At 27.5% G+C, this 11,931-nt stretch overlaps 1 protein-coding gene and 1 long non-coding RNA gene across 2 annotated transcripts; both read left to right on the top strand.

The window, feature by feature from the left end:
* Nucleotides 1-1,650: 1,650 nt before the first annotated feature.
* LOC120075884 lies at nucleotides 1,651-2,492 on the top strand. The gene is made up of 2 exons (XR_005481451.1): nucleotides 1,651-1,933; nucleotides 2,017-2,492. It is a non-coding gene; the product is annotated as an uncharacterized LOC120075884 (long non-coding RNA).
* A 4,132-nt stretch (nucleotides 2,493-6,624) lies between these two features.
* On the top strand, nucleotides 6,625-11,181 carry LOC120076872 (ABC transporter F family member 4-like). Its single transcript, XM_039030818.1, has 2 exons — nucleotides 6,625-6,803; nucleotides 9,874-11,181. The coding sequence occupies exons 1-2, from the start codon at nucleotides 6,677-6,679 to the stop codon at nucleotides 11,064-11,066; spliced, it is 1,320 nt and encodes a 439-aa protein (XP_038886746.1). The 5' UTR covers nucleotides 6,625-6,676; the 3' UTR covers nucleotides 11,067-11,181.
* The last annotated feature ends 750 nt before the right edge of the window (nucleotides 11,182-11,931 follow it).

Here is an 11,931-nt window from a genome sequence, read left to right as displayed (position 1 = left end):
TAATTATAAATTCAATTTATATTAGAAAATTAAAAATTAGTGGGTTTATCCCACTTAAGACACTCAAATTTCTATTTAATTATCCAAGTAGGTGGTGTCATTCTTGGAGGCGGCATTCTGAATGCATAGAAAATTTAAACAAAACCAATTCTAATTTGAGTTGAGAGGATGCCATGCATTTTGGAATTTTTCTGATTTTTTAGGTTCAAGAAGTGTTCTTTAAACCAACAAGAAAAACCTGACTTTTCTTCTTAAGTTTCCCTTCAATTCAACTTATTTTGGATCTCACAATCCAATCTAAGATCCAAGAGAATAGTAGAGAAAATCAAGTGGTGGTCTACAAAGTGGAGATTCAAACTAATTTCGTAGATTGAAGAAGTTCTTCAAAGGTATGTTGAAAAACCCTCCTCTTATCTTGTGAGCATGCTTTCTTAGATCTTAAAATTGATGAATTAGAGTGCTTAATAATCCTGATTTCTTCCGCTAATTGCATGTCAACTTCAACAGAGCAAACATACGATGATAGTTGTATTATAGTGAAATTTATGTCTCAAAAGTTCAAAACTAACAATTCATAAAATGATCATACCAACAAATTTAGCGAAAACGAGCTTAGCAATATGACATCCACTTCGTCCTTTGAAATTAGAAGTTCAATCTCTCATCCCGTCATTATTATTTTTTAAAAAAAAAAAAGAAATATGGATAAGACATCTGTTTTTATTAAGAAATTAAAAGTTCATATCACTACCTATAAATTTATCTATTCAACGAATTATTCGGTTGGAAATAACTAATAAATTAATAATCAACTTTAGTATTAAAAATATTCAATCTTTTGAATAAACAATTATATTTTATATCAATAGATTTCAACAAGAATAATAGTTCAATTCAATTGACATGTATTTGTCTCATCAATCTTCAAATTTGATATTAGGATCTTCTCATCTACATATGTGTGTATATATATATATATATATATATATATATATATATATCGATAAATTATAATTTACTAACTTTCATACAATGATAATTAAAGAATTTGATAATGGATTCTCATAAAGCAAAATTTAACAAAGAAAAAGTTATCTGATCAAATAAAAAAGAAATGCGAGGTGTATTAATAACATATTTCAATAACCAATAAATTAAAATCAATATATATAGAAATAATAATAATAACAATAATTTTCACTAATTAAGGCATCTAAAAAAAATAGATAGTATTAATTTAAACTACAATGATTCGACAAAGAGTTTACCGTCTCAAATTAAATGAAATAAAGTTAATTTTTCTAATAAGAATCAAAATCCTAACATTCCTCACCCAACTTGGAAGAACCAAAAATGCTTTTGGCAACATTTCCTTTGGAAAAAGATAGAATAGAATCTTTTAATTTGAAAAAGATATACAAAAGCATATTGGGTCCTTGCCAAACTTGGTGGTTTGTGTAACATGTAAGAAAATTGATGGACAATGGCAACAATCTAAAGATATACTTTTTTTTTCCTTTTCCATATATCACTAGATATATTCCACTTTAACCACAAGACAAAGCCATAAGCATTATGAAAGGAATAAGGTTTAAAAATAGATGTAAATAGAGAAAAAGCCATAGGTATACACACACATATATATATGAATGCTTCTTCTCTTGCATTTACAAACACCCAAGGCTATACCCTTCTTAACTCATTTTTTGGTGGTGGATTGAAGCACTTTCAAGGAGAGTTTACCATTTTTGTTCCACTTCATCTCCTCAAATTTTCACCTTTGAACATAATCCAAAAAGAATTTTCTCAATGTCGAGTCAGATCGTGAATCAAAATTGGAGAAACGCAACTCAATCAAATCAACCGTATAGTCCAATCAAATCATGGAGCAACATTGGAGACAACAGAAGGATATTGACCATAGAACTTCCAGGTAAATCTAGCTAAATTAACTAGATTCATGGTTATGTATATATGTGTGTATGTTAGAATTAATTGTCATTTGATTTTGTTTAGGTTTTACAAAGGATCGTCTACGAATCAACTTGAATACAAGAACAAGGACGCTTATAATTACAGGACAAAAATCAGATGGCCTATTCAATATTACTCCTTTGAACGAACATATACAAATCGAAGAAACCTGCTCACTAGATGAAGTACATGCAAAATTGGTTAATGATACTCTTCAAATTATATTTTTCAAAACCTAATAAATCTTCCTTTACATTTAAATCAAGATTTACTAAGTGTATGCATAAAGATTAACTTCTATGTCCACAATAGGGTTGGTGAATGTAGAAACTTGTTTCCATGTTTGTAATTCAACTTATATGTGAAGGATGATGTTAGTGAGTACAATGAAACCACACTCTCCAATATTTACCTACTTATGTGGTTGCAGAAGGAATAATAACTATGTTGTTTATTCATTTTACTTGAAAACAATAGTGTTACGCCTTTGTTTGTTATCAATAAAGTGAACTTTAATATTTATATATGTGAAAACTACTCATTTAGAGCTTTTCAATGACGTATTTGATTAATGATCCAAAGAAAGATATGAAAAAAACTTAAGTTCAATGACGGATAAAATTTATATTCCATATGTTCAATATTATTAGATGTGCGTGTTGATAGCACATTTTACATTTGAATAGTAGAAATACATATATAAATAATGTTTTCAAATTTTGTTCTATCACCGAACTCAAAACATATCCACAATTCATTAGAATCAATATACTAATTTTGGACATTATAAGGACTAAAATGAAAAAGACCAATTATTTTTCACTTAAACATACTATATACAAGCTGTGTTTGATTTATAATATAGGCTTTTAAAACTTTTTTCACCTTATGAGTAGAGTTTTCAACCTTTTATTTTTATTTTTTTTCATAAAATAAACCTCATATTTGTGCAAGGCTATAAGAGAGAAACAAATTATTATTATGATAGTGTAATTTTTTTATTTCTAATATTAGATTAACCAGAGTGATTTAAATGCAAACGAAACTCCTATTTTTATCGACAGTATATGGGATTGGGAGAATGAAACTCTGATTTCAAGGTTGATAGTACATATTTGATACCAGATGAGCTATATTCATATTGACAAATGTTAACAAAACTACTATTATATAATACTTTTTCTAATTTAACTATAGTTTAGTAGTTGATAATGATTAAAGTATTAGACGATGGTTAGTAATTTTAAATTGTTTGATGATGATATATCATCGAGAAATTACTAAAATATTTTAAATACATAATCAAAAGATATTAGAGACGTGTTATTTTTAAATATATATAAAATAAAAATCATAAACCAATCCTTTACGTTGTTTATTTAAACAAATTTCACTCCTCTACTTCTTTAGATGACATTTGAAAATTTTGAAATATGCATAACAAAATAATTTTTTCAACAAGAATAATTTAAAGAAGAACTTCCTTTTTTGTCTACTATTTTTTTTTCTATAGGTGATATTTTTCTAAAGGAATTTCTCCCTACTTTTGAAAATTTTGAAAATATTCATAACAGGATAATTATTTTTCAGCAAGAATAATTTAAAAGAAAACGTCTCTTTTTTTTTTCTACATATGATATTTTTCTATAGGAATTTCTTCCTACTTTTGAAAATTTTAAATTATGCATAACAAAATAATTCTTTTTCAATAAGAATAATCGAAAGAAAACCGTCTCTTTCTTTGCCGTTCACATTTACTTTGTAAACGTGTTTTCTTTTAAACCACAAATTGTTTTTAATAAAAAAATGGTATAGCGAATTACTTATTCGATTCTATAAACAAAACTACCTTTTATGAGTTGAATAAAGTTCGGGAGGAAAAATAAGAAGAAAACTATGTCAAAATATTTAAATTCTACACATAAAAAATAAAATCTACATTTTAATTGATTAATTAATTTTTTTTTTTTTTTTAAAAAAAAAAGGCTTTCACTTGACGCAATATCCATACACACATATATATACTCTTTTTCCTGTTCTTTTCCTTTTTAATTTTTTTTATTTTTTTAGGATAAATATCAATTTACACAATTGACTTTGAAGGTTATATCAATTTAAACATTTAAGTTTCATAGGTGTATCCATTTAAACCCTCCATTATAATCTTATAAAGTCTTATGAAATTTGAAATCATTTCGAATTTTAAAATCATTCCTTTTCATGTTGTACTAAATGATGAACTTCATTTGAAATCCATTATGAATTAAAATTCCTCAAAATCATATGGTTCCAACCATAGTATAAAAGATTGGGTATAATTAATAAAAAAAAAATATAAAGGAATCATCCAAATGAAACTTCAACAAAAAAAAGAGAGAGAGAATGAGAATAAATCTTATTTGAATATAATAAAACGGATACATTATTTTTATATTTATTTGATTTTTTAATCTATTTGCAAAAGAGATTTCTAAGCCGAAACTAGCATGATAAAGTGGTATTGGAATATGCATGCAAATGATAGGAAAGCGTTAGAGACTAAGAACAAAGATGCTTAATGCTATGCCTTCTAGATTCAATTGCATGAAAATAGAATTGACTTTTAGATATTAGAAAGGGTTGAGCTCAAAGGAGGAAACCCGAATCATAGACCTTCTAGGCCTAAGTTGATAATTTGAATAAGTTGAAATAAAATATTTTGAATCGATAACAATGTTGAATGATATCAATACCCTAGGACATTCTATTCAAGTGAATCCCTAGTTTGAATGTTTATTTGCTTTCTTTAAAGTTGAAGAGATTGTCGGATAGCTAGTTGAATCGAATAACTAATTTTCTAAGGACGATATCTGGTTTATTGGAATTTTATTACTTCGATGCGTACACTTGATCCATCAAATTTTTTATGTAAGTTAAGAGATCAACTTTCAATTTTGATAAAAGTATAAAGATTATTGAATACTTGAAAGATAAATACATTTATTGAATTATGAAATTACTATTTATATTTGAATTCATGTTAGTAATGAAAAAAAATTTAGATTAGCAACATGAAGAATAATAATAATAATAAAAAGATAGTAATAATAATAAAAGTGATGAGATGCACCAAAGTAAAACATAATAGACGAGTTGTCTTTTTTGGAAGGAATGTTTGTGTAGCAACAACTTTGGTTGCATTTATTTAATTTTATATGTAACTTAAAAAAAAAAAGGTTAAAACATTTTTTAGAGTAGAAAATTCAAACTACAAACTTGTTGATCACAAACACATTCGTATATGAGTTGAATTATGTTTGTTTTGGCAACTCGAACAATATTATGTATTAACCTCTTCGAGACAAAAGTAATAGTTTGAAAATGTCAAAATTATACAAACTAAATTTACAAACTTTTATAAAATATAAACATTAGAGAAACAAAATCATAAAAATGTCGAAGAACCTAAATAATTTAGGTCTCATTTGATAATCATATACTTTTTTTTTAAATATTAAGTCTTGTAAAAACCAATTCAATCTATCGCTTTCTATACTTTACTGTCTATATTTCTTTAAGTGTTTTCAAAGCTATAGTGGAAATTTGAAAAGTAAAAAATTAGGCTCTATTTGGTAACCATTTCGTTTTTTGTTTTCTATTTTTGAAAACTAAGCATATTTTCTCTCATCTTCTTACAATAGTTTGCATTTTTCTTAAATACAAGAGTTGAATTCTTAATCAAATTCTAAAAACCAAACCAAATTTTTAAAAACTACTTTATTTAGTTTTCAAAATTTAACTTGGTTTTTTAAAATATTGGTAAAACATAGATACCAAAACATGAAATTTAGAGGTGGAATGCAAAAATTAAATTAAATGATTGCCAACCAGGCTTAAATTATTTTCATCTCGATTTGAATAAGATACCTAGGGTCACTATTTTATTTTATCCAAGGACAAGGATGGCTTTCTCATCCTCCATGAAGTTCTGTTTAAATTTTGAAGATCGAGTTTTAGGGGATCATTCTCCATTAATTTTTTTTAAAAAAAAAATAAACTAATGCATTTTATTGAAAAATTTTAATTAAATAATTAGTTTTTTACTTATATTTTTAAGTTTTTAAATAATTTATTCTTCGTGAAGAATTGACATTTCTTAAACCACCTAATATAATTAACCAAACACATTATTTAAATGTTCAGCCATATGGTTCAAACATATCAAATTATCCAAATCCTTAAATAACAAATCTTTTTTTATATATAACAACTAAAAATAAAAATAAATATGAGGCAGGGACGGAGACACGTCTCCAAGTTGCAATTCCCGTTAAGTTGACAAGATTTTTTTCATCCACACCCTTTTCCGTTTCCTACATAAACAGAAATTTTCCACGTGCATCTACGAGAAATATAGACATTCCTAATTAGAAGTCACTTGCTTGTACACCTAATAAGCAAATAGCATTGGAAGGAAGGAAAAATGATTCTCTTCCATCAAAAGTAAACCTAACATAAAAATTTTAATTATTCCTCATGTAAGGATAAAGAAAACCCATTAAAAGACCCAAATAGTGAAAAAAGGAATAGACTTGCCCACAAGAAAATCAAATAAATAAATAAATAAACCCACAATAAAGAGGAGTTATAAAATCAAAATCCATATGTACTACATTACTAAAAATTATAGCACATCTCAAAAGAGAATACAAAAAAGAAAACAATGGATTGGTTGGGAAAAAGTTCAAAAGTAGAAGGCAAAAATGAGTTGGAAAATCTTGGCATAAGATTCGAACCCATCCTGTTTCATCCTGATCTTAATGAATATGAGTTGCGAATCCAAATCCCAGGTTCTTTTTTCTTTTTTCTTTTTAATTATTATGACTCCATTACATTTGATTTTTTTTTCCTCAAAATTAAACCTATAAATATTTTTTCAATTTTGAAGGTTTCGTTTAGTAATTATTTGATTTTGATTTTTTGTTTTTGCTTTTTAAAAATAAGCCTATTTGCATCTATGTTTCTTAAATTCCAAAAATTTTTTTTTAAAAAAAAAACTTTTTGAAAACTATTTTTTTTAGTTTTCAAATTTTGACTTGGTTTTTTAAACCATAGGTAAAAAGTATATAATAAAATAATAAATTTGGAGGTGGAAGTAGTGTCCATATGCTTAATTTTCAAAAAAAAAAATTGTTACAAAATGAGGTCTATTTTTTTTATTTGTTATCTACTTTTTATTAATGTTTTCAAAACTAGGTCAAATTTTGAAAACTAAAAACTTAGTCTTCGTTTTGTAACCATTTTGTTTTTTATTTTTGTCTTTGAAAATTAAGGTTATAGATGCTAATTGCACCTCTAAATTCCTTTCTTTATTATTTACTTTTTACCAATAGTTTAAAAAATTAAGCCAAATTTTGAGAACTAAAAAAAGTAGATTTCAAAAAGTTGTTTTTGTTTTTGGAATTCGGCTAAGAGTTCAACCATTGTACTTAAGAAAGATGCAAATCTTTTATAAGAAATGTGGATGAAATAGACTTGATTTTCAAAAATAAAAACAAAAAACCAAATGGTTACCAAACAGAACCTATATTTTCGATTTTCGATTGGAGGATTGAACCTCTAACTTCTCGAGAGATAAGTCATGTCAATTATTATTGACCGACTATTTGGTCCCTCTACATCCTTTTAGTTTAATTTTAGTTCACATCCTTTCAGTAAATCTTAAATTTAGTCCTATTAGGGGTTTATTATTGGATTTTTTCAAAAACCTTTTATCATCTATTAAACTTTTGCTATTACTTTTGGAAACAAATTCAATATAATTCTTACAATATAATTTTTGTTACTATTTAATTAATTTTGATAAAAGTTAACTTGAGAAACTAAATTTAAAATTTATTGAAAACACAATGAACAAAATTAGACATTTGATTGTATAAAGGCTAATATGGTATTTTAACATTTCTTTTTACAATAGTGTGATGGGATAATAAAATTTCTATCTCAAGGTCAATAGTACAAGATTTGTAGAGTTATGCTCATATTGACAATTTTAATCTCTTATTTGCTTCATCTATTTTCATCTTTAATTTCCTAATATGAATTACCAGTTAAAGTTATTTTAAGAAAATTTTTGTCCCTAATTGAGTTATTGATCTATTAAATATATTTTTAATTTATTTTAATTAAATACACAATTTAATTTTATGTATAATAGATTTTTTAATTTAAAAAATATATATCAAATATGTTAAAAGACTTATTAGATAGAAAATTCAAAATTGAGAGATCAAATTGGTATTTTCAAAATTTGGAAATCTAGACATGTAATTGAAAGTTTAGGAGTTAATTTGATATGACGTTAACACGAAAGTTTAGAGACTATATTTGAAATTTTATCAATTTTTTTTTTTCCATTTTTGTCTCTACATTTTTACTACTGCCCTATTTTGAATTTTACCCCTAAAGTTTCAAATCATGGTATTCTTATTATGCTCAACATATAGGCCAAATTAGTGTTACAAATTTGCTAATTCATGGATGAAGATTAACTACTAGATTTTGTATGATTTGAAGAATTAGAGACCAATGTATAAAACAAGATTTAAACCGCAACTTAAAAAAGAAATTTAGGTTAAATGGTACAAATTACCCTTAAACTTTGAGGTAAGTTTCAGCTTTACCTCTAGACTATGAAAATTTTAATTTCTATTGACCGTTCAATTTTGAAATTGTCTAAAATATTAAAATAAAGATGAAACCTGATGTGATAGATAGATTGTGTGTAAAAATCAAAAGACACATATCTCAAAAGATATTGCTAAAATATTTTATGAAAAAAATATCTTTTTGATTCATAAGTTTTGGGTTTAGTTTCAATTTGATCAATAAATTACAAAATATTTCACTTTTAGTCCTTAAATTTGGAGTTCGATTTTAGTTTAGTCCCTAGGTTATATAATATTTTACCTATGAAATTTGAGTTTTGTTTTGATTTAACCTCTAGATTTTAGCACCTTTTCGTCTTTGGTGAAAATGTCAATTAGTTTTAAATGAATTATAATTAATTAAATTTCATTATTTTTCATCACTTTTAAATTTAAATTTTAAAATTTTACTTTATAATTATTTTAAATCAATTTAAATTGAAAGTGAACATTTAATAAAAATCGAGATTATAAATATAAATTTTGAAAATAGAGATCCAATCGAATTAAAACTCAAATTTGATAAAATTATGACATTTTAAAATCTAAAAACTAAATTGAGACGAAATTCAATATTACATTCTCAAAGTCTAAGCAATAAATAGAAACGATATAAAAAAATTAATGACCAAAAAAGTATTTTAGCCAATAGTTTACCAAATGGATATCACGTCAATCTAAATGGAGATGCCACGTATGCAAGTGCAAGCCCTTTTTACTTTTTACCCATTCATTAATCATCAACCGTCAAAATGTAATTTACCGGAAGTACAGGATGATGGTAATAAATAGTTACCGCAAATATCAATTTATAACCCTAATATATTGATTTAAATTCAAATTAATAATTTTATTAAACCTTAAATTTTATAAATATATCAATTTAAATTTTAAGTTTTCATAATCGTATCAATTTAAACCTTTTATTATATTTTATTTAGACATGTTTGTAAAAATTTAAGTTTTAAATTGATACATTTAAGAAAATTCAGAATTTAAATGAATATATTTATGAAAGTTTAAGATTGAAATTGATAATTTATGAAAGTTTAAGGTTTAAATCGATATAATTATTAATTACAATTATTAGTTTAAGATTTAAATTGATATTGGAGTTTAAATGGAATTCTTAGTTGTTGGGATATTAATTGATATTTATCCTAAATAATTATATTTGTTGGGCTAATTGTGTAATTTTACAATTTATATGCAGGTTGCCCAAGGAATCTGATAAAGTTAACTTACGACAAGGCATCGGGACAGCTTAAGCTGCAGGGAAAGAAGCAGAAAACAGAATTCGTTCATCAATTTCCTGTTCCGGACGACTGCTTAGCCACCGGAATCTATGGCCGATTTCGAGGTGATGTTCTTCACATCATTATGCCCAGATTGCTCTCTGAATGGCCAGCTTCTGAAGCTGCCCCTTCAAAGCAAGAAGATGATCGAAAGTCTTCGTCTGATCAGCCACCGACGAAGCAGGTAGAGGAAAATCGCGAAAAATTGCCTGCTAGGGTTCCGGAACCATCGCCGTCCGTTCAGAAATCCACCGACAAATCGACGGAAGGAGGAAAAAGTCGCGATAAATTACCTGCTAGGGTTACGGAACCATCTCCGTCCGATCAGAAATCCACCGGCAGATTGACGGAAGGAGGAGGAAAAGATCGCGAGAAATTACCTGCAAAGGTTTTGTCATTGCCGCCGCCGTCTGATCAGGAAATGACGGAGAAACTGAGGCAAAGAGACAATGAACTATTCCCCGAAATCTCCGCTCCGCGACCGGTCGTTCGTGAATTGGGCGGCTCAGTCAAGGAACTCAGAGAAAATTACCAAAAGAAAATCTCTAAAATTGCCGCACCACCACCACCTCCTCCACCGCCAACGCCACGTGCCGCGGCTCCGGCGCCATGGAATCGGATAACGACTAAGATCGGTTCAAGAAAAGAAGAGGAGGAAGATCGAGAGCCATCGTCTGATCAGAACAAGGCCAAACAGGGAGACGTTGAACTGGAAAAATCAGTCGTAAAATCTCAGAACAAAGAGGGCGAATTAGGGCAAGAAGTTGCTAAAAACATGAAAATCGCAATGGCCGAACAGGGAGACGATGAATCGGAGAAATCAGTCGTCAAATCTCCGAAGAAAGAGAGTAAATCCGGGCAAGAAGTTGCTAAAAACGCGAAAATAGTCACTGAATCGAAGGATAAAGAAGAAAGCAAGGAGGAAAAACCTAGCGCCGGCGGGAAGGAAACATTAGGACTGGTGGCCAAAGTGAAGGAGACCGGCAAGGCTGCGGTAGCGGCGGCGATGAAGGAAGAAAACCGGCCAGTGGTGATGATTGGGGCTGCTGTTTTAGCCCTTTTGGTAATTGGAGCTTCATTGAGGTCCTCTAGTAAAAAAATTAAAAATTAATTGTAAACATTGTAAACATTGAGCCTGCAGATTTAATTTGAATCAATTTATGTATATAATATATGATATGTTATGAAATTTAGATGGAATACGGATATGAAAATATATAATATAATAATATTTTTACATAATAATAATAAATAAAAATAAAAATTATAAAATTGGACAATGAAAAATTTTAGTGAAATTTGGTGTGGATTTTTCACCAATGGGTATATCATTTTAAGATTACCAAAGGTCACTATTTATAAGTAAAGTGACATATAAACTTACATGGACACCAAACATGAATTAGTACAAGACACATGACAATATGAATGGTGATACATTGTCTTTAGACACTAAGTAATGGATATTTATTTTTTATTATAATATTCATAGTACTCCCCTTAGATGCCTATATATATATATATATATGAAATATGCTTAAAACCTTAGTAGGAAAAACTCAATGGGAAAAAACCTAGTGAAGGAAAAAAAAGTACATATTTCATATAATACATACTCCCAAAATAATACAATATATTTACTCATCTTATGAAAATGTCACTTAAGATTTATGAGTCGTCGCATTCCAATGTTGTGCACCAATTTTTCAAAAGTTACGATTGATAATGCCTTTATAAATAAGTCTGTCTAGTTATCCTTCGAACAAATTTGTTGTACAGTGATGTCGCCATTTTCTTCAATATCATGAGTGTAGAAAAGTTTTGGTGAAATATGTTTTGTTTTATCTCATTTAATATATCCTCCTTTGATTTGGGCCATGCAAGCTCTATTGTCTTCATATAATATTATTGGAAGATTTTTATTAGAAGATAAGTCACACATTTCACGAATGCGTTAAGTCATTGACCTTGGCCAT

Source organism: Benincasa hispida, chromosome 4 (genome assembly GCF_009727055.1).
Source record: "Benincasa hispida cultivar B227 chromosome 4, ASM972705v1, whole genome shotgun sequence".
Classification (NCBI taxonomy): Eukaryota; Viridiplantae; Streptophyta; class Magnoliopsida; order Cucurbitales; family Cucurbitaceae; genus Benincasa; species Benincasa hispida.
Note: the sequence above shows the minus strand (reverse complement) of the source record. Positions and strands in the feature narration are given on the sequence as shown.